The following is a 22,410-nucleotide window of genomic DNA, read 5'->3' on the forward strand; positions in this document are numbered from 1 at the left end:
TTTTAATATGTCGTATAGTATATTTTTCAATTCAATATCATTTACCCTAGTATCGTTTAGGACATGTTCAGGAGCGTTTTATTTTATATTTCCTATTTCGAATATAATTTCGAACAGTTTTTTTTCAAAATTTAAAACTGTTATACGACGCTGTTCTATTTGTTGATGATTTTAAAACACGTTTAGAACTGTGTTTTTAATACATGCAAAGTTTTCAGCACAGACACTTAGACCCGAAAAAATTGAAAATTGTCATCGGCGACATGAACGCACAGGTAGGAAGGGAGGCAATGTACAGACCGGTGATCGGGCCTAACAGCCTGCATTCCGTATCAAATGACAACGGCCAACGATGTGTGAACTTCGCAGCCTCCCGTGGAATGGTAATCCGAAGCACCTTCTTCCCTCGCAAAGATATCCAAAAAGTCACCTGGAGATCACCGGACCAAGCAACAAAATATCAAATCGACCACGTTCTAATCGACGGTAGATTCTTCTCGGACATCACAAACGTCCGCACTTATCGCAGTGCGAATATAGATTCGGACCACTACCTGGTTGCAGTATGCTTGCGCTCAAAACTTTCGACAGTGCATAGCTCTCGTCGAAGCCGAGCGCCGCGGCTAAACATCGAGCGGCTACAAGATGGCAGAGTGGCTCAAGAATACGCGCAGCAGTTGGAAGTGGCACTACCAACGGAAGAGCAGCTAGGCGCAGTTGCCCTTGAAGATGGCTGGAGAGATATCCGATCTGCCATAGGTAGCACCGAAGCCACTGCACTAGGTACGGTGGGCCCGGACGGAAGAAGCGACTGGTACGACGACGAATGCGAGCAGTTAGTCGAAGAGAAGAATGCAGCATGGGCGAGAATGCTGCAACACCGCGCGAGGGCGAACGAGGCGCGATATAAACAGGCACGGAACAGGCAGAACTCGGTTTTCCGGACCAAAAAGCGCCAGCAGGAAGACCGAGATCGCGAAGCGATGGAGCAGCTGTACCGCGCTAAAGACACACGAAAATTCTACGAGAAGTTGAACCGCTCGCGCAGGGGCCACGTACCACAGGCCGACATGTGCAGAGATACAAACGGGAATCTTCTCACGGACCAGTGTGAGGTGATCCAGAGGTGGCGGCAGCACTACGAAGAACACCTGAGCGGCGATGCAGCAGACGACGAGGATGGCACGGTAACGCACCTGGGAGCACGCGCGGAAGACATTACATTACCGGCTCCGGATCTCCAAGAAATTCAGGAGGAAATCAGCCGGCTCAAAAATAATAAAGCCGCTGGGGTTGACCAAATACCAAGCGAGCTACTAAAACACGGTGGCGAGCCACTGGCTAAAGCGCTGCAGTGGGTGATTACCAAGATTTGGGAGGAGAAGATTTTACCGGAGGAGTGGATGGAAGGTGTCGTGTGTCCTATCTACAAAAAGGGCGACAAGCTGGATTGTTGTAATTACCGAGCAATCACCCTGCTGAACGCCGCCTACAAGGTACTCTCCCAAATACTATGCCGTCGACTATCACCAATTGCAAGAGAGTTCGTGGGGTAGTACCAGGCGGGTTTCATGAGCGAACGATCTACCACGGACCAGGTGTTCGCTCTTCGTCAAGTACTGCAGAAATGCCGCGAGTACAATGTGCCCACACATCATTTGTTCATCGACTTCAAAGCCGCATACAACACTATCGATCGAGATCAGCTATGGCAGATTATGCACGAGTACGGATTCCCGGACAAACTGACGCGATTAGTGAAGGCGACGATGGATCGGGTGATGTGCGTAGTACGTGTCTCAGGGACGCTCTCGAGTCCCTTCGAATCACGCAGAGGGTTACGGCAAGGTGATGGTCTCTCGTGTCTGTTATTCAACATCGCGCTGGAAGGTGTAATAAGAAGAGCAGGGATGGACACGAGTGGTACGATTTTCACAAAGTCCGTTCTGCTACTTGGCTTCGCCGATGACGTTGATATTATCGCACGAAACTTTGAGAAGATGGAGGAAGCCTACATCAGACTGAAAAGAGAAGCCAAGCGCGTCGGACTTGCCATCAACACGTCGAAGACAAAGTACATGATAGGAAAAGGTTCACGAGAAGAGAATGAGAACCGCCCGCTTCGAGTTTGCATAGGTGGCGACGAAATCGAGGTGGTTGAAGAGTTCGTGTACTTGGGCTCACTGGTGACTGCCGACAATGATACCAGCAGAGAGATTCGTAGACGCATCGTGGCAGGAAATCGTGCTTACTTTGGCCTCCGCAAGACACTTCGGTCGAACAGAATTCGCCGTCGTACGAAGTTGACCATCTACAAGACGCTGATTAGACCGGTAGTTCTGTACGGGCACGAGACCTGGACCATGCTCGTGGAGGACCAACGCGCACTTGGTGTCTTCGAACGGAAAGTGCTGCGTACCATCTACGGTGGAGTGCAGATGGAAGACAGCACATGGAGACGGCGAATGAACCATGAGTTGCATCAGCTGTTGGGGGAGCCGCCCATCTGTCATACCGCGAAAATCGGACGACTACGGTGGGCCGGGCACGTAGCCAGAATGTCGGACAATAGCCCTGTGAAAACGGTTCTCAATTGCAATCCGACCGGTACAAGAAGACGTGGCGCGCAGCGAGCACGATGGATCGACCAGGTGGAAGACGATTTGCGGACCCTTCGCAGACTGCGTGGCTGGCGACGCGCGGCTATGGACCGATTGGAATGGAGGAATCTTTTGTATACGGCACAGGCCACTTCGGCCTTAATCTGTTAATAAATAAATAAACTTAGACCCGATGGACTGGGGAAAAATAAATTTGAATGCAGTAACGCTGAAGGCATGCCGAGACATAAATTTTAAACTGAATAGAACACCCGCTAAAACTACTGCTGGGGCAACAAATTCCAGTTTTAAAATTTTCTGTTTCATATTATAGAACTGTCAAAATTATGAATCTAAAACTGAAACACTCCTGAACATGCTCTTAGGGTTCATTTTCCTTCTAGTTCTAGTCAAACTAAAAGTAAGCTGCATTATGTAATGTTCGGTTGGCTACCAGTTTTCCAAAGAATTATAAATTTTATTGAACATGATAAAATAATAAAGTTTTGGCATTGAAAATGTCTTACTCCACTATCTGGGGCTAGGTGTCATCCTAAAATCTAAACTATCTCCTATGTAACGAAACTATGTCAGGTTTGCACGCTTATAACTCCGCTATTACTAGATGGATTTTAATCATTCACACACCAACCGATTCAGAAACACCTAACGTGAATATTGGTGAAAATTTAATATCTTTACAATGAAAGTAGACTTTCGAAGATCGGTAAAATTAAAACGTTCGCGAAAAAAGATGGGTGTGTAATGTCAGAGACATAACCGGAGTGAAGTAGAATACACTTTAGACTACAATGCTACAATTTTGACTATCTTCTGATAGGTTGTATTAAAAGCAGTTAATTCGTTATTTCTAATGGAAATACCGAAATATCAATACACTTACATCGAAATCTAAAATATTCGAACATATTTATCTATATGGTAATCCTAAAAAGAGCATTTAATGAATGTTATTGTAAATTGAATCATTACACGAAACTGTCAACAAATCACACAAATGATACCTTTTTATTTCGTGCCATTCTACGACATACCGACGATATTGTTCACAAGGGGCTCACTTACTATCCAACGCTCTTGGCAAGCCACTTTCTGATGCTTGTAATAACAAAACTTCAATTCGATTCTTTATTGATAAATGATGGCCCTGAAAAGGGCCTTATGTTTGGGCAGTATTCGGAATTTAGTTGGAGCTAGTGTATTGTGCCATCTGAGACGGCGTGCTTGGTGAACTTTTCTGACAGCTACAAACGGACGACCGCTTCTTCTTGTATCCTTTAGCAATGTTCGGAAATATTTGGATCGACGTATATGGTTCGACGATACAAACAAACTGATATTGAGCAGCAGCATGCTAAGTTTTTATACCTGACTACAGCATAATGTAAGCTTGTCCTTTTTTGTGTTGTCCTTAATATGTGTTCTTCGTAGCTCCTCCCCTTCGTTGGTCGATACACAAGCAAATTGTGTTGAACGCGTCGGAGTGCCGTTTACTTAGTAGCTGTAATGGAATACCTTGCTGTTAAAGTGTTAAAATTGGACGGAAATGCTGCCCGTTACAACAAAAAGACGAATTAGCCCACGTCTTCAGCAGCTGGCGATTCGTAACATCGAAAAGTTGAACAAACTGCTCTCCGGAGTGACAATTGCTCAGGGCGGTATGTTGCCAAATATCCAAGCCGTACTGCTTCCCAAGAACAAAATTGAAATTGTGTTTGCAATACGGAGATTATCGAACACTCAGGGTAAAGAGAGTAATGTAATACGGCACCTTGGTAAAATGTTTGCGAATTGAAACCTTTTTTGAATGCGCCTAGTAAAAATGTTTTTCACTTCACTCCAGTTTGTTTCTGACCATATTTGCAATTTGCGTACTGAAATAAATCATAATTTAGGGTTTAACCCAAATTGCTCTCCAGGGAGAAACAGTCCATGAAACAGAAAATGAAAACTTATTCTTTGAAATGATTTTGGTGGCCCTGGAAAGGGCCTTTTTTATGATGATACAAGTGAGTTCTACCTTTTCAGCTTCCAAATCCATACAAAGTGCGTCCCTGCCGCTTCAGAGTATAGACGACATTCATTGAGGTTTTGTGCTTGGCGTGTTCAGTGTAGGTCACGGCATCTCGGATGACAATTTCCTGCACACCATCAGCATTCGTGGATTAAATCGGAGATGCATTTTACACCACCACGACGAGCCAGACGCCGAATGGAGGATTTGGTGATTCCCTGGATTTTATCACGAAGGACCTTGCGATGACGCTTGGTACGGGAACGCAAACATGATACCGCTCATTGTACCGTCCGGACGAGCATGTTGCATGACGAGCGAGCACCCCCTGATACAAAACAAGCTCGCGTGACCTGTATATATAACATTCCCGTATGAAATGAAACGCTTATATACTCTTTTTTGAAGGCTCTGCGTGAGATGTGCTTGCAAATTGCGCATTTTCATCGCTGTTTTCGAAGGATTTTCTAAAAATCCTTCTTTTGGTTTATTTATAGTAGTCGCACTTATTCCGAAATTTAATACGAAATGCGTGCACGAATTTCCTGTCAGATAGTGCAAAAATATTGCGATTTCGATCAGTAGAACGGAAGATATTCGCATTTCAAACCTGGGTAAATTTCTCAACTGAAATTTTTGAAACGGGACCCCTTATTGAAAGCTTATAACTTGGCTCAGACCGCTTGTTGGCACTTGATATTTGGCCACGTTGTAGCTAAAGGTCCCCGGAACAGGTATGACCTGATTCCAGAGGGTCTCATCTCGAACCCTAGAACATTTTTTTTCAAATTTAAAAATTTATGAAAATATCACAAGGCTGTATGATGTCCTACTCAATCAAACCTATGAGCTTATAACTTGGCTCAGACCGCTTGTTGGCACTTGATATTTGGCCACGTTGTAGCTAAAGGTCCCCGGAACAGGTATGATCTGATTCCAGAGGGTCTCATCTCCGACCCTAGAACATTTTTTTTCAAATTTAAAAATTTATGAAAATATCACAAGGCTGTATGATGTCCTACTCAATCAAACATATGAGCTTATAACTTGGCTCAGACCGCTTGTTGGCACTTGATATTTGGCCACGTTGTAGCTAAAGGTCCCCGGAACAGGTATGACTTGATTCCAGAGGGTCTCATCTCCAACCCTAGAACAATTTTTTTCAAATTTAAAAATTTATGAAAATATCACAAGGCTGTATGATATCCTACTCAATCAAACGTAGGAGCTTATAACTTGGCTCAGACCGCTTGTTGGCACTTGATATTTGGCCACGTTATAGCTAAAGGTCTCCGAAACAGGTATGACCTGATTCCAGAGGGTCTCATCTCCGACCCTAGAACAATTTTTTCAAATTTAAAAATTTATGAAAATATCACAAGGCTGTATGATATCCTACTCAATCAAACGCATGAGCTTATAATTTGGCTCAGACCGCTTGTTGGCACTTGATATTTGGCCACGTTGTAGCTAAAGGTCCCCGGAACAGGTATGACTTGATTCCAGAGGGTCTCATCTCCGACCCTAGAACAATTTTTTTCAAATTTAAAAATTTATGAAAATATCACAAGGCTGTATGATATCCTACTCAATCAAACCTATGAGCTTATAACTTGGCTCAGACCGCTTGTTGGCACTTGATATTTGGCCACGTTGTAGCTAAAGGTCCCCGGAACAGGTATGATCTGATTCCAGAGGGTCTCATCTCCGACCCTAGAACATTTTTTTTTCAAATTTAAAAATTTATGAAAATATCACAAGGCTGTACGATGTCCTACTCAATCAAACTTTTGAGCTTATAACTTGGCTCAGACCGCTTATTGGCACTTGATATTTGGCCACGTTGTAGCTAAAGGTCCCCGGAATAGGTATGACCTGATTCCAGAGGGTCTCATCTCCGACCCTAGAACAATTTTTTTCAAATTTAAAAATTTATGAAAATATCACAAGGCTGTATGATGTCCTACTCAATCAAACCTATGAGCTTATAACTTGGCTCAGACCGCTTGTTGGCACTTGATATTTGGCCACGTTGTAGCTAAAGGTCCCCGGAACAGGTATGATCTGATTCCAGAGGGTCTCATCTCCGACCCTAGAACATTTTTTTTCAAATTTAAAAATTTATGAAAATATCACAAGGCTGTACGATGTCCTACTCAATCAAACTTATGAGCTTATAACTTGGCTCAGACCGCTTATTGGTACTTGATATTTGGCCACATTGTAGCTAAAGGTCCCCGGAATAGGTATGACCTGATTCCAGAGGGTCTCATCTCCGACCCTAGAACAATTTTTTTCAAATTTAAAAATTTATGAAAATATCACAAGGCTGTATGATATCCTACTCAATCAAACATATGAGCTTATAACTTGGCTCAAACCGCTTGTTGGCACTTGATATTTGGCCACGTTGTAGCTAAAGGTCCCCGGAACAGGTATGACCTGATTCCAGAGGGTCTCATCTCCGACCCTAGAACAATTTTTTTCAAATTTAAAAATTTATGAAAATATCACAAGGTTGTATGATGTCCTACTCAATCAAACCTATGAGCGTATAACTGGGCTCAGACCGCTTGTTGGCACTTGATATTTGGCCACGTTGTAGCTAAAGGTCCCCGGAATAGGTATGACCTGATTCCTGAGGGTCTCATCTCCGACCCTAGAACAATTTTTTTCAAATTTAAAAATTTATGAAAATATCACAAGGCTGTATGATATCCTACTCAATCAAACCTATGAGCTTATAACTTGGCTCAGACCGCTTGTTGGCACTTAAGATTTGGCCACGTTGTAGCTAAAGGTCTCCGGAACAGGTATGACCCGATTCCAGAGGGTCTCATCTCCGACCCTAGAACAATTTTTTTCAAATTTAAAATTTTTTGAAAATATCACAAGGTTGTATGATGTCCTACTCAATCAAACCTATGAGCGTATAACTGGGCTCAGACCGCTTGTTGGCACTTGATATTTGGCCACGTTGTAGCTAAAGGTCCCCGGAACAGGTATGACTTGATTCCAGAGGGTCTCATCTCCGACCCTAGAACAATTTTTTTCAAATTTAAAAATTTATGAAAATATCACAAGGCTGTATGATATCCTACTCAATCAAACCTATGAGCTTATAACTTGGCTCAGACCGCTTGTTGGCACTTAAGATTTGGCCACGTTGTAGCTAAAGGTCCCCGGAACAGGTATGATCTGATTCCAGAGGGTCTCATCTCCGACCCTAGAACATTTTTTTTCAAATTTAAAAATTTATGAAAATATCACAAGGCTGTATGATGTCCTACTCAATCAAACTTATGAGCTTATAACTTGGTTCAGACCGCTTGTTGGCACTTGATATTTGGCCACGTTGTAGCTAAAGGTCCCCGGAACAGGTATGACTTGATTCCAGAGGGTCTCATCTCCGACCCTAGAACAATTTTTTTCAAATTTAAAAATTTATGAAAATATCACAAGGCTGTATGATATCCTACTCAATCAAACCTATGAGCTTATAACTTGGCTCAGACCGCTTGTTGGCACTTGATATTTGGCCACGTTGTAGCTAAAGGTCCCCGGAACAGTTATGATCTGATTCCAGAGGGTCTCATCTCCGACCCTAGAACTTTTTTTTTCAAATTTAAAAATTTATGAAGATATCACAAGGCTGTACGATGTCCTACTCAATCAAACTTATGAGCTTATAACTTGGCTCAGACCGCTTATTGGCACTTGATATTTGGCCACGTTGTAGCTAAAGGTCCCCGGAATAGGTATGACCTGATTCCAGAGGGTCTCATCTCCGACCTTAGAACAATTTTTTTCAAATTTAAAAATTTATGAAAATATCACAAGGCTGTATGATGTCCTACTCAATCAAACCTATGAGCTTATAACTTGGCTCAGACCGCTTGTTGGCACTTGATATTTGGCCACGTTGTAGCTAAAGGTCCCCGGAACAGGTATGATCTGATTCCAGAGGGTCTCATCTCCGACCCTAGAACATTTTTTTTCAAATTTAAAAATTTATGAAAATATCACAAGGCTGTATGATGTCCTACTCAATCAAACTTATGAGCTTATAACTTGGCTCAGACCGCTTGTTGGCACTTGATATTTGGCCACGTTGTAGCTGAAGGTCCCCGGAATAGGTATGACCTGATTCCAGAGGGTCTCATCTCCGACCCTAGAACAATTTTTTTCAAATTTAAAAATTTATGAAAATATCACAAGGCTGTATGATATCCTACTCAATCAAACCTATGAGCTTATAACTTGGCTCAGACCGCTTGTTGGCACTTGATATTTGGCCACGTTGTAGCTAAAGGTCTCCGGAACAGGTATGACCTGATTCCAGAGGGTCTCATCTCCGACCCTAGAACAATTTTTTTCAAATTTAAAAAATTATGAAAATATCACAAGGCTGTATGATGTCCTACTCAATCAAACATATGAGCTTATAACTTCGCTCAGACCGCTTGTTGGCACTTGATATTTGGCCACGTTGTAGCTAAAGGTCTCCGGAATAGGTATGACCTGATTCCAGAGGGTCTCATCTCCGACCCTAGAACAATTTTTTTCAAATTTAAAAATTTATGAAAATATCACAAGGCTGTATGATGTCCTACTCAATCAAACCTATGAGCTTATAACTTGGCTCAGACCGCTTGTTGGCACTTGATATTTGGCCACGTTGTAGCTAAAGGTCCCCGGAACAGGTATGATCTGATTCCAGAGGGTCTCATCTCCGACCCTAGAACATTTTTTTTCAAATTTAAAAATTTATGAAAATATCACAAGGCTGTATGATGTCCTACTCAATCAAACATATGAGCTTATGACTTGGCTCAGACCGCTTGTTGGCACTTGATATTTGGCCACGTTGTAGCTAAAGGTCCCCGGAATAGGTATGACCTGATTCCAGAGGGTCTCATCTCCGACCCTAGAACAATTTTTTTCAAATTTAAAAATTTATGAAAATATCACAAGGCTGTATGATGTCCTACTCAATCAAACCTATGAGCTTATAACTTGGCTCAGACCGCTTGTTGGCACTTGATATTTGGCCACGTTGTAGCTAAAGGTCCCCGGAACAGGTATGATCTGATTCCAGAGGGTCTCATCTCCGACCCTAGAACATTTTTTTTCAAATTTAAAAATTTATGAAAATATCACAAGGCTGTATGATGTCCTACTCAATCAAACATATGAGCTTATAACTTAGCTCAGACCGCTTGTTGGCACTTGATATTTGGCCACGTTGTAGCTTAAGGTCCCCGGAATAGGTATGACCTGATTCCAGAGGGTCTCATCTCCGACCCTAGAACAATTTTTTTCAAATTTAAAAATTTATGAAAATATCACAAGGCTGTATGATGTCCTACTCAATCAAACCTATGAGCTTATAACTTGGCTCAGACCGCTTGTTGGCACTTGATATTTGGCCACGTTGTAGCTAAAGGTCCCCGGAACAGGTATGATCTGATTCCAGAGGGTCTCATCTCCGACCCTAGAACTTTTTTTTTCAAATTTAAAAATTTATGAAAATATCACAAGGCTGTATGATGTCCTACTCAATCAAACCTATGAGCTTCTAGCTCGACTTTCTTCTTCCGAAACTACGTAGTAGCCAATTTTCACTGGAATAGATATTACATTATTCCAGATACCCATGCAATGATAAATGCTTATCTCCTTAGGGACGGTCTTTTTAAAGCTATTAACGTTCAAATTTAGTGTATTCTTCTTTCCTTCATTCATAGTAGAAATCTCTTAACATTTTCCTGGCATCGTAGAACTAGATTACGACACATACCTTTCTACAATAACTTAAAAGCCAGAACGATTGTAACTCCCAAGTAGATGGCACAGAGAGCATCATAACATCAGAGTGCCAATAATTATCCGAAATACTTTGCTAATCTAAGAGGCTTTCCCTTTCATCACTGACATGTGAAATGTACTGCAAAATATATTTATAAAAAAACAATTACTCTGTTCAGTCTGCTGTCTGGGACTTTGCATCTCCTATACATTATTGGAGTATTCGGATGATGTCATTCGTTTAAAATTTTATTTTGTTCAGATTGAACAATAATCATTAAATACATACAAATCTATTAAAACTTTATTGCAAACCATCCCTAGGTGTATTTTGTTAAGATTGTTCAATAATTATTAAATACATACAACTCTATTAATATTTTACTGCAAGCCATCTTTAGATCTAGGGGGCATTTCCGCGGTGGTTGTAGTGCTCACCCACTTCCTACCATAACTTTACATCACCAACATATAAAATGTACTTCAAAATCTATTTAAAAAACTGTTTATTACTCGGTTCAGCCTGCTATCTTGGACTTTGCATCTCTTGTACATTATTGGAGTATTCGGATTATGTCATTTGTTTAAAATTATATTTTGTTCAGATTATTCAATAATTATTAAATACAATTATATTAAAATTTTAGTGCATACCATCCTTAGGTGTAGGGGGCATTTCCGCGGTGGTTGCAGTGTTCACCGCTAGGTGGCGCATTGTCGTGGGTATTTTTCTCCGCTTTGTGGTTGGTGTCTTCGCTTGGTGGGTCAACTTACTGTAGGGGGGAATTCACGGCGGTGAATTAATCGAAAAAGTTCACGCACAAGAACAATCAACTGCAATTGTTTCCATGCCCTCTAATGAAGAGTTGGAATGTATTAATGAGCCCATGCAAGAGGAACATTTGGAGAACGATCAAGAAGAACAAGCAACAATTGATTCAAAGGAACAGATCATAAAAGAATCTACCGAAGAAAGCGTTGCATTCGTGCAATGCGATAATTCTTTCGATTTGAAGCAGGAGTTCACTTCCGATTCAGAAGATGAACGCAGCTCAGCTCCAAAACGATACGTGTTTTCTTGGAAAGAACTCTACAAGCCAAAAATCATTCCCAAAAAGCGTAGAAATATTCCAGAGTTACCTAAACCAGAGCTTATACCAAATACCTGCTATATATGTAACAGTTCCTACGAAGATGGTAATGCGCTGGAATCACACTTCGAAGAGCACGTCAGCATTCTACCATACACATGCGAGCAGTGCAACACGGAAGCGCACCCGCAAGTGTTTAGAACGCTGATTTCGCTCAATAGGCACCTTCGATCGCACCTCTACCCATTTCTGTGTGAGCACTGTCCTTTACGGTTTTACACAAAGGCTAGTTATACAACACATTTGGAAGAAAAACACGAGACTGGCAGGGATGGGTCTACTTGCAATATTTGTGGGCGGTATTTTGCAGCGAAACGACCATTCCTTAAACACATGGCGGATCACAGGATAATTGACAGTGCCAAATATAAGTGTGAAAACTGCGGCAAAATATTTCGAGATGGTGGATTACTTAGAAGGCACGTAAGAATTCACACAGGTAAGTGAAAGTTTCTTGCAGTTAAGCATAATTTACCAGATTTATTCCTTCAGGGGAACAGCCTTTTGAATGTAAGAAATGTGGTAGAAGATTCAACCACGAGGCCAATTTCCAGAACCACAAACGACTTCACATCGGAGAAAAGGCTTACATCTGCAGTGAGTGTGGTAAAAATTTCGTCAACGCAACAGCACTCCGTTACCATATGGCTGACCATTTTCCGAACGATCCACAATATCGAGTTCAAAATCAGAGGTTCAATGACGGTAAATTGAAGAATCCGAAGTTCTACGCTTGTCCGGTTGAAGGCTGCAGTTTCGTTTCGAGCGTATACGTTGCTTACAGCGACCATCGCAACAAACACATGGCCAGACACCAGTGTGCGATTTGTCAGAAAAAATTCGGCTCTAAAAGTATACTTGCGAGACATACTGCAATAATTCACGAAGGTATTGTTCCGGAGAAGAACCTTCCCTGTCCTTACTGTAGCAAGTGCTTTAGCAACAAACGTCATTTGCGACTGCATATTGACGTCCACGAAAATAACCGCAGGTTCAAGTGTAGCTTTTGCGAAAAGACTTTTATCCAGAAGATAAATTGTGTGGTACACGAGAGAACACATACCGGCGAACGGCCATCTGTGTGTCGAATTTGTCCAGCAAAATTCATCACTTCATCGAACAGGAATAAGCACGAGAAACTTTGTCATTTCAGAAACGAATCTGAGGAAATCAACGTGATCGGGTGCGTGAAGCACCTTTGTGAAGGTGATGGTTACATTGGTGAAATAGACGTTGAGACCTAGCGGATAAAGTGCCACGGTGATGACAAAAAACAATGAATCATTGTTAGTGTTAGATGTTAGAATTATTTAAAAATGAATTCAGATATTGTGAATATAGCTATTTTTCTAGTTGAACTCTTATTGGGGAGAATGTTGTATTAATTCAATAAGTTTTTGACATATATTAAATCCCTTTATTTTTTTCTTGTGTTTAATTTTGTATTTGATTATATTGTTTAGTTTACATTACATTTCTAATTCAATGTATTGGGTGTTTAGCCATAACTGGTGACTTTTCATCTCTATTGCTCACACAATTCGTTTAATTAATATTGTGAATCTTTTCTAAAATCCACACCGCGATATTTCAGCCAGGCGCCACGAAGCTCTGCGCCGAATTACGCGCATGTTCACTTTGCATTAGTGCAAGCGAAAAAACGATTTGACATTTATTTTTGTTTCGTTCGCACTCATGTGAGTCACATATAGCAGAAACGCTAGTTTATCTCGGGATATACAACAATATGCTTTCGTAGTTGTCATTTTTTCAGATGGAATTATACGCAAACCTAAATGAATTTTAAAAACTGACTATAAAAAATTAAAGGGTTGTGTACAGGACACGACCACGGTGACATTAAAAATATAGCTTTTTTATCTATCACACATATCGACACACGTTCTTGTTCACTCGCCTGTTTTCATATGTTACAATTTGCTATATACCCTCCCCATTAAAACATAATTTATTGAAGGTCTTTTAACGGTAATCTATTAATTAATCAAGTATCTCACTAGGTGATTGGCATTATTTGGCTGATCCATCTAGTAAAAATAGGCTGGTCTGTCCAGAAAATATATTCAAAAGAAAAGTTCCATATTGAGAGCTGTGATGAGGAAACCCACGCCCGCCAACGGAAATATACAGATTCTCCATAAAATATGAAATTTCATTTTCCATTAAATTTTCAATAATGTACTAATGAACTTAAGTAAACAATCTTAAGTGTAAGTATTTCTTGATCGATTAGTGGTGGAAAAATGAAATTATTTGATAAATTACATTGTTATGCAACGTTCGCACTACCAGTTAAAACGGGTTTTTATGCTATCTTGGTGACATTTTTCTTGTTGCTAATTATTAAAACGTGTTATAACTCTGTAGTGTAAACATTGTATTATTAAACCAATTCTGCAGCGTTTTATGTTATATAGGTGTTTTATGTGGTAATAGGACTGACATAATTATATCTTCAGTACAGCGGTTTGTTTCATAATTTAAAACAGATTTATTTTAAAATTTAAATTAGTATACCCAACCGTATTTGTTGTATACCTTAAAACGCAATTAGAACTGTGTTTTAAATACATAGGGTAGGACAGATATTCTGACTGGTTAAACTGGGAAAACAATTTTAAGTCCAGTAACGCTTAAGACATGGCTTGAATTTGAATCGAAAAAGAACACCCGCTTCAACTGCTGCTGGGACGGTAAGTTCTGTTTTAAAATTTTCCGTTGTGTGCAGTACGAAACAAAAGTGTTTGAAATTAGAAAACAAAAAGTTCTGCTGGGAATGTGATTGTTTCCGATGCAATTACACTCAGATTTTTCACGCAGCGGATACAGGCCGTGTAAATGAAAACCGCGTAAATTTCAAAATCCGCGTAAAAAACCTGAGTGTACTCTCCTATATAAAATACTACGCTGCTGAACAGTGCAATAACTACAGAAGCACGTTGTAAGATAAAAACATATAACCGAAATATGAAACATGAAAACCAATTGGCTCTTTACCCTACGCAGCTACAAAGCGCCGTAAACATGGATTAACAAGTTACAACGCACACGCATGCATAAAAATATATTTTTTTTCAAACGCAACACTCTTAAGCAGCACACACCGTATTGAATTAAATCCAAACCACCCCGCCCACCCACTTTGCAAATCATTCTGTGACACCATGCTGGTACCCGACAAATCCGCACACGGCCACCGCTGCCGAAAATGCATAGCGTCTACCGCTTATTGTAGTGCCCAGACGCTGCAGCCATGATCTTACCCGTTCGACATAAGAACAAAAACTGATTCAAACGGGTACGCGTCACCTCTATTTATAAACTAACCGTAGGGTGATATTGTGACCCTATTTCGTACCCCTTGGTTTCGAACCAAGCATATGAGATAATGACAATATCGATTTGGCTAAAACAGGTGTGCAAAAAAAGCTCAAGTTATATTCTTTATTTGTTGTGCACATACGTATTCAGAACTATCCACTAAATCCAACTTTTAATTAAAACAAAATCACCTTATTGAAATATCTGCTAATCCGCCTCACTCGCGTAGTGAACCGAAACAGGACGCAACGGCGCTTAGCAAAATAAACACTTTCGAGCCAGCCTTTACCGCCTCATATCTCGTTATTCCGGCACAAATATATTAAATATTGCACTGATACATACCTTTATTTTAGCTGGAGAACCTTTTTACGATTATTTCACTTTAAAAGCACTCGTCAAACACTAGAATAGGCCTAGTGTTATAATAGGATAAAACTAAATACGGGGGTTCCTATTATTGGCATGTTTTGCTGATACACTACCACAATCAAAACCAACTTTTTGCATCCATCATACAGAAAAGAATCACCAGTGCGGCCAAACCAAAACATGAACTTGAAAACATAATGTTATGCAATTTCAGGTATAAGAAATCAATTATTTCAAGTTATTCAACTAATTGTTGATCGCAGATATTTTATTTTCATCTGCACATACAATTTGGATCGGGAGGAAGTAATGTGTGATGTGAACTTTATATTCCAGTTGTTAACTTTCGCATGGTTATTTCCTGCATGCGCAGTTCTGGGCGCTCTTCTACTAACAGCTGATGAGTTTCTTTCGTGTGCGTAATGTTTACGTTTGTTTTGATCGGCTGAAAAAAGCAGAATAATTCGTTTTACAAATCACGCGCTGGCGTCCATGATCTGGATACCTAGTTAGAATCGACGCAAATGAAATATGAGGCATTGCGTTTCAACTAGATTGTTTTTCGATGAGGTGGAAATCGGCACACCCATGAGGCGATAATTGGAACGTTCAGGTGGGAATAGATGCACAGAATAGAACATTTATTTTCATTTATGCTGAAAATTGAGACAATTCTGCCAAATAAGCATTATACAGATGTTTAAGAAACAGTACACTGATACTTTATTCTGAAAAAGGTTATAGGTAATATGGCTTCTTTTTAAGTTGTTCAAAAAATAGTGCGACCCTCTCCATAATGGTGCCAAAATAGGCTCATCACCCTATATGGTTTAGTCACTTAGGTGCGAGTGTGTGCAAATGCCAACGTTACCGAAAATCGATAGCGCTTATTGCATCGCCCGGAGACGACGTTGCTCGTGTGGGATAAGAGCAACAACTGATTTAAACGGACATGCGTTGCTTCTATTTATGACTTTTCGTGTTTCATTGAGCAACTAAGCTGCCCTCTTTTGACGGCTGTGTCTGAGAAATCTGCCTCACGAATGGTATTTTTCCCGTTTTTTGTGAACTTTTTAATTTTACCAATTTCCAAAAGACTACTTTTATTGGGGAGATATTAAATTATTACCAATATTTAAGTTAGGTGTTTCTGAATCGGTTGGTGTATGAATGATTAAAATCCATCTAGTAATATCGGAGTTATAAGCGTGCAAACCTTACATAGTTTCGTTACATGGGAGATAGTTTAGATTTTAGAATGACACCTAGCCCCAGATAGTGGAGTAAGACATTTTTAATGTCAAAAAATTATTGTTGCAATTGATGATAGCAATGATTTTTATCGGAAATTGCTAATTTATTGGCGTTTTCGTTTTTCCTTGGTGCTACACCGGTGGAGTGCAAAGAAAGAGATAGACTGATTACACCCAAGTTTGAATGAGTGTAGCACCGACTACACTGGTGTAATGCACTGTCAAAAACGAAAATGTTTAAGACACTGGTAATTCCAAACGTAAAGTGCCACAGAGCTTATCGGTGGCAGGCAACTGTCACTCGGATCGACGTCACTAGTACACTGCGTCACTTCCTATGTCTTAAGAGTCAGTGTGCAACATCCGAGGGCGGGAGATCCCTGTCAGGTACGCAGGGCGAAGTCCAATCACTTCGACACGAAGCTTTCACCGCGGCCCTGGGACTGGAGGCCAACACCGACAGTCTAGGCGGGGATGCGCTGGTAGCCGTTCTACTACGTGCGTGCGACGCCACCATGCCGAGGAAAACCTTGCCAAGAAACGGCAGATGCCCGGTATACTGGTGGAGTGCCGAGATTGCAGCTCGACGATCAGCCTGCTTCAGAGCTAGACGTAGGATGCAAAGAGCCCGCACCGAGGATGCAAGAGAGAACCGCCGTGAAGTGTTTCGAACTGCGAAATTGGCCCTGTGTGAGAGTGCCAACGCGAATCCGTGGGGTGACGCCTACAGAATCGTGATGGCCAAGACCAGTGATCACCCCCAGAACGCTCTCCAGATCGGTTGGCGACGATTATCGAAGTACTCTTTCCGTCTCGAGCCACAAGCCCCTGGCCACCTGCACTACGAGACAGTGCGGACACGGCCGAAATGGTGGTTCCGGTGACGAATGAAGAACTACTCGCAGTGGCTGTCCAGAGCCTGTCGATCATCTGGTTGAACTGTTCACCATTGATATTGGCAATCGCGATACGCTCCGCAGAGAAATGTACTACCTCTTGGACCGGGAACCGTCCCGTTGTACAAATTGCCGCCATCCTAGACCCGCCCGCCACCCAATTGCCGGTATCGACAGGGACGTTGTACGGGTCGGATAGGAGGGCGACATCTGTCCTCGCCTCCGAGACCGACTGCCACAGCAGCTGCTGAGCAGATACACAGTGGTTAAGATTCAGCTGTGTTACTTGCACGGTTTCTTCTTACTGGCCTCACCGAAGGGATACGAAGGTCCACCCATAACATGGTGACGGTCTTGCTTCTTACTGGCGCAGATAAGGCATTTTGGTACCCTATCGCATGCCTGTGCCTTGTGTCCCTCCTCACCACAACGACGACACAACTTACTTTTGTCTGGACCCTTGAAGTCGTAGGACTTATGGCCGGACTCTAGGCACCGATAGCACCTGTCCATTGAAAGCGGCTGGGGTATGCTTACTGGGCATACTGACCAGCCGATCTTCAGCTTCCCTCTCTCGATGAACTTTTTGGCTTCCGCAACTGGTAGCCTAAAATAGGCTACCTGCGTGCCAAAGACATGCCCTCTCTTAGACATCTCCGATGGTGTGGACTAGGTCCACTTGCATGCCTTACATAACTAGACACTGTTCTCTATTCATCCACACAAGGTTTTACTAGCTTATTATACAAAATGTTTAGTGAAAATCGAAAAGGCGACCAAGTAATTCAGGGAAGAGAAAGTAAACAAAGAGATACTCTTCTTTCTTCCTTAATATGACCTTTTTATTACTTGGGTCGAGAAACGCATTTTTGGTTACGGCAGAAATGCAGATCAGAGCCATTCTACACCAATAATACCGCTAAATACATAAATACAAATCTACGTACAGATACTTAACCCTTAAATGCATGAATTTAATTTTTCTTTGGCACTGATTTTTCGGTATGGATGCAACCTCTTATTGAGGCTTTATATCACAGAATTCGGTATGTTGCCAAATGGCAACAGTATGCATTAAAGGGTTAAAATATCGCAAAGTTAATCTTCAAATCGATCAGCTTGAGCTTGTGCGACCACCGCTGGCTTCTACTCCGTTATCGATCTGGACTAGCTGAAGTTGCACAGAGAATAAGTAGATAATTATGCTTGGGAGTAACGAAACATCTTTCAATATGCAACTTCTCGTAATCCTAAAGTGTTTTATTGATTAATACCGGCGCCGGCCAGGCCCGAACGTAGATCGCGGAAGGAAAGGGAAGGAATGTTAGTCCGATACTTGCTTTTGCTAGAGGTACTACTATATACTACTGCGCACTCCACAAGTATCACGGGAGGAGGAGATATTTGTTAGTAAGTATAGAAGTTGGATTTTACATCTTCTTTACCGACGCCGGAGAGGTGACTCCACTATCTGGACTACCACACTTACCACCCAACCACCGGCACCGTCCGAAAAGGTAATCTTCAAATCGGTCAATCGTTAAACTAATTACAGTAGTGCTTACAACTTCCACTAGATTATAATTATTATTGTAATATTCTAAGAAACTAAGCATAGCCGGTAATAAGATGTAGAACAAGTTTCAAGTAAATAAAATCACTTCGCCTGTTAAGGTAGTATTACCTTCAGCTTTTTTCAATAGACTAGTACATGTAAAACTTAGAATCGACATTAATAATATTACCTTCGAACGAACCTTATCACCTTTACAAGGGAGCATACTCCACCAGATCTTCCGCCTCCTCATCCTGCGGTATCTCAACGTAATAATCTACAGTTTGGACTTCCACTGCGGAGTTGCCCTCTTGCAGCTCGTTTTGAATGGTATCAACTTCTACCTTAACTTGTGCTTCCGGGTGGGTTTTCTCGTGCTTTTTCCTACCCGAAGACGAAATAAACGCAGCTGGACAGAATCGGCACGCATGAGGCCGCTCACCGGTATGGATTTTTTCGTGTGAAATGCAGTTTGTCTTCTGTACAAAGCGCTTGTCGCAAAACCTACACTTGTATTTTCGGTTATTCTCGTGCACATCGATATGAATGTTGAGTTTCTGTCGACAGCTGAACATTTTCGGACAGTACGGACAGGGTTTGTTTTTAGGAATTTGTTTGTTCTCGTGCGCTACCATGATGTGTTTATTGAGACCCGATCTAAATGGGAATCGCTTCTCGCAAATTTCGCATTGAAATTTTTTCCGATGTGCGTTCTTATGGTAGAAGTAGGCCCGGTACAAGTTGGTCACATAGCCACAACCCGCAACATCGCATACATACTCTTTGAGACGGTTAACGTCAGTTGATGAACGTAGCGTAAATTCGGTCTCGGAATAGCGTGGGCGCTGACCTGTTGGCTGAATCCTGAATCGCGGATCGTCCGGGAAGTGAACAGCCATATGATAGCGAAGCGCCGTTCCGCAGACAAACCTTTTATCACACTCAGTGCAACGATGAGCCCGCTCTCCGGTATGTGTACGCTTATGGTTCTGAAAGTTTGCTTCGTGGTTGAACCGTCTGCCACATTTTTTACACTCGTACGGCTTCTCACCTGTATGAATGCGAAGATGCCGTTTAAGCAATGGTTTACTATTGAACATTTTGCCGCAGTATTCACAGGTAAAGGTACCCTCCGCCATGGCACGATGCTTGGCCAAATGAATTGCAAAAGGCCGTTTCTGAGTAAAATGCTTCCCACATGAGTCACACGTAAAGCCATCGCCTACGGCACCTTCGTGAGTGTTAACGTGCTTCATATAGTAATAACCGTTTGAGAACCGACCGGGGCAATAGTCACACTTGTAAGGATAAAGATGCGACTGAAGGTGCTTGTTGACACCATAGAGCGATTTAAACACCTGAGGATATTCATCCGTATTGCATTCCGTGCATGTAAATGGCAGAAGACCAATGTGTTTCTCCATGTGCGTATCCAACTCATCGGCATCTTTGTGGGATATTTTACATATGTAGCATGTATGAGGAACAAGCACTGGTTTTGGTTTAAATTCATAGCTACGTTTCGGCTTAGGTGCACTCTTCGGTGTATATAATTCTTTCCAAGAAAAGACAAACTGTTTTTTGTTGGGCTCACTCTCATTATCCGAGTCGGAAATTTGCTGTTTCAAGCGATTAGCTGAATTTTCGTGCTCAGCGAAGGGTTCTTGCTTTTTTATCTGCGGTTCCTGAATAGGTTCTCCAGCCGTTTCTTTTTCAGACATTGTGTCTGATGCAGTTTCAACCAGAATATTTTCGTCATACAAAGATTCCTCCTCAATGGTCTCTTCATTAGCTACTGGTTGGGTACCCACCTCCATCGAGGCTCCCTTTTCCTTTTTTATATCTGTAAAACAAACCATGTTGACTTGTTTTCCGAGCACAGGATTCACGACTTGAACATTTATTGGCTAGAAAACGAAAAGAATAATTAAGAAATTACAAATGCAAATCTATCAAGCAAATAATACCGAAATCGACATTTCATTCTTCACTGTCGTCATCAAGTTATCTAGATAATCTTCATTCGCGCTTTTTGTTTCGAAACGATTTTTATCATAGAACTTGTAATGATAAACCAACTGCTGTTTTCTGAGTAGACTTTTCAGTTTCTTGTTGTTGTGTATCAGCTCAATTCTTACATTAAATGCCAGATCAAGCTTAGCAACACAGCTAGTACAGATTTTTGTGGGAACTAGTACATCCGTGTTGATTTTAAGACCAGCGATAGTGTAGATAATATCAGTTAGCGTAGCATTGTGTAGTTTGGAGCTGAACGGCAGTAAGTCGGACCGCTTCCTGAGGCAAATACGACAGAACAACGATCGTAATTCCTCCTCTTGTTCCACCGTACCACTTGGAACGTCATGCTGAATTGAATCATTAGAGATCATAACATCTTCACGTTCAAAAAATTCATCATCATCGTCTCCATCGGGGACGAATACCATTGGAACAGCTAAAACAAATACGGTTTAAATACTCCATCAGAAGAAAAAAAACTCCAGCTCACCTCCCTCTAATAGTTTCGTCGCTCCATTTTCCTCGATCAGCTCCGAGTGCAGGAAGTGCTCCGAGCAGATATACTTTCCTCGCCAGCGAAACTTGGAGACGTCAACGCCAACAAATTCCATCCAAACTTTTCGCAACTTTAAATCCGGCGGAAATGGATGAAAGCCAACGCTTCGATCAACACCGGATTTGGCGTTTCGACAAATGGGGATACAACACATGAGAGCCATTGTACACTGTTCTGCAGAGAATGTGGTCTGAAATTTAATGAGTTAAGGGAGTACTTTACAGTTATTACAACTTAACAACTAAGTGCAAGTTGTGCGAAAACTACGAAACCATACCCGGGATGAAAGTGAATATAAATGATCGTTAGTACCAAACAACAGCGACATCACTGTAGTTTGACAGCACAATAATATAATATCCTAGACGAACATGTCAAAAGGTCCTAGTATTCCGGCTACAGTGTCATAACCGATTCTAATTAGAAACGGTTGTGTCACTGGAGTCGGAATATACACATTAAAACCAGCCAGAATTCCGGTTCATTTCTGGCTGAACTTTTTTGGGATAAATGCTTGATTATCAATTAGTCCGATTCGTTTGATGTTGGATCGAATCAAACGATATTGTCGGACGTGGACCCAGCGGACCGGAGTACCGTTAAAAGAATAATCAGCTGATTAGAAACGAATTGCCTTGCCAATCTTGTGGTGCATTCGGAAGGTGGCGTCATGATGTCGTTATCATTTGGTTGCGATGATCATTTATATTCTCGGTCACCTCAGGTAATGTTCCGTGGTTTTCTGAATTTTAAGATATTCAGCGCATATTTTATTCACTGTCAGGACATATGCTTAATTCGCATCATTTAAATTTCAGGTAGC

General features: G+C 41.5%; 2 protein-coding genes across 4 annotated transcripts; one reads left to right on the forward strand and one right to left on the reverse strand.

The window, feature by feature from the left end:
* The first annotated feature begins 11,245 nt into the window (after nt 1–11,245).
* On the forward strand, nt 11,246–12,958 carry LOC131694829 (zinc finger protein 567-like). The gene is made up of 2 exons (XM_058983335.1): nt 11,246–12,033; nt 12,087–12,958. Exons 1-2 carry the CDS (start codon nt 11,292–11,294, stop codon nt 12,836–12,838), a joined length of 1,494 nt encoding a protein of 497 aa, XP_058839318.1. The 5' UTR covers nt 11,246–11,291; the 3' UTR covers nt 12,839–12,958.
* Nucleotides 12,959–19,018: 6,060 nt separating this feature from the next.
* LOC131694828 (zinc finger protein 568-like) lies at nt 19,019–21,941 on the reverse strand. Of its 3 annotated transcripts, none has more exons than XM_058983332.1 (4): nt 21,865–21,941; nt 21,522–21,777; nt 20,980–21,467; nt 19,019–20,919 (listed from the first exon to the last, which is right to left on the reverse strand). In XM_058983332.1, the coding sequence occupies exons 1-4, from the start codon at nt 21,913–21,915 to the stop codon at nt 19,225–19,227; spliced, it is 2,490 nt and encodes an 829-aa protein (XP_058839315.1). In that variant the 5' UTR covers nt 21,916–21,941; the 3' UTR covers nt 19,019–19,224. The 3 variants fall into 3 exon arrangements, with proteins under 3 accessions (XP_058839315.1, XP_058839317.1, XP_058839316.1); XM_058983334.1 differs by having other exon boundaries at nt 21,522–21,756; nt 21,865–21,882; XM_058983333.1 differs by lacking the exon at nt 21,865–21,941 and adding an exon at nt 21,819–21,849 and having other exon boundaries at nt 21,522–21,756.
* Nucleotides 21,942–22,410: the final 469 nt, after the last annotated feature.

This window comes from Topomyia yanbarensis, unplaced genomic scaffold, assembly GCF_030247195.1.
Source record: "Topomyia yanbarensis strain Yona2022 unplaced genomic scaffold, ASM3024719v1 HiC_scaffold_165, whole genome shotgun sequence".
In the NCBI taxonomy this organism is placed as follows: domain Eukaryota; kingdom Metazoa; phylum Arthropoda; class Insecta; order Diptera; family Culicidae; genus Topomyia; species Topomyia yanbarensis.

Excerpts from the sequence above, each read along its gene's own strand:
- LOC131694829 (XM_058983335.1), top strand. The coding sequence starts at position 11,292 with ATGCCCTCTAATGAAGAGTTGGAATGTATTAATGAGCCCATGCAAGAG. Across the intron at positions 12,034-12,086 it reads GCACGTAAGAATTCACACAG|GGGAACAGCCTTTTGAATGT; the intron begins GTAAGTGAAAGT and ends TTATTCCTTCAG.
- LOC131694828 (XM_058983332.1), bottom strand. The coding sequence starts at position 21,915 with ATGTCGCTGTTGTTTGGTACTAACGATCATTTATATTCACTTTCATCC. Across the intron at positions 21,778-21,864 it reads TATATTCACTTTCATCCCGG|ACCACATTCTCTGCAGAACA; the intron begins GTATGGTTTCGT and ends ATTAAATTTCAG. Across the intron at positions 20,920-20,979 it reads AGAATGAAATGTCGATTTCG|CCAATAAATGTTCAAGTCGT; the intron begins GTATTATTTGCT and ends TTCGTTTTCTAG.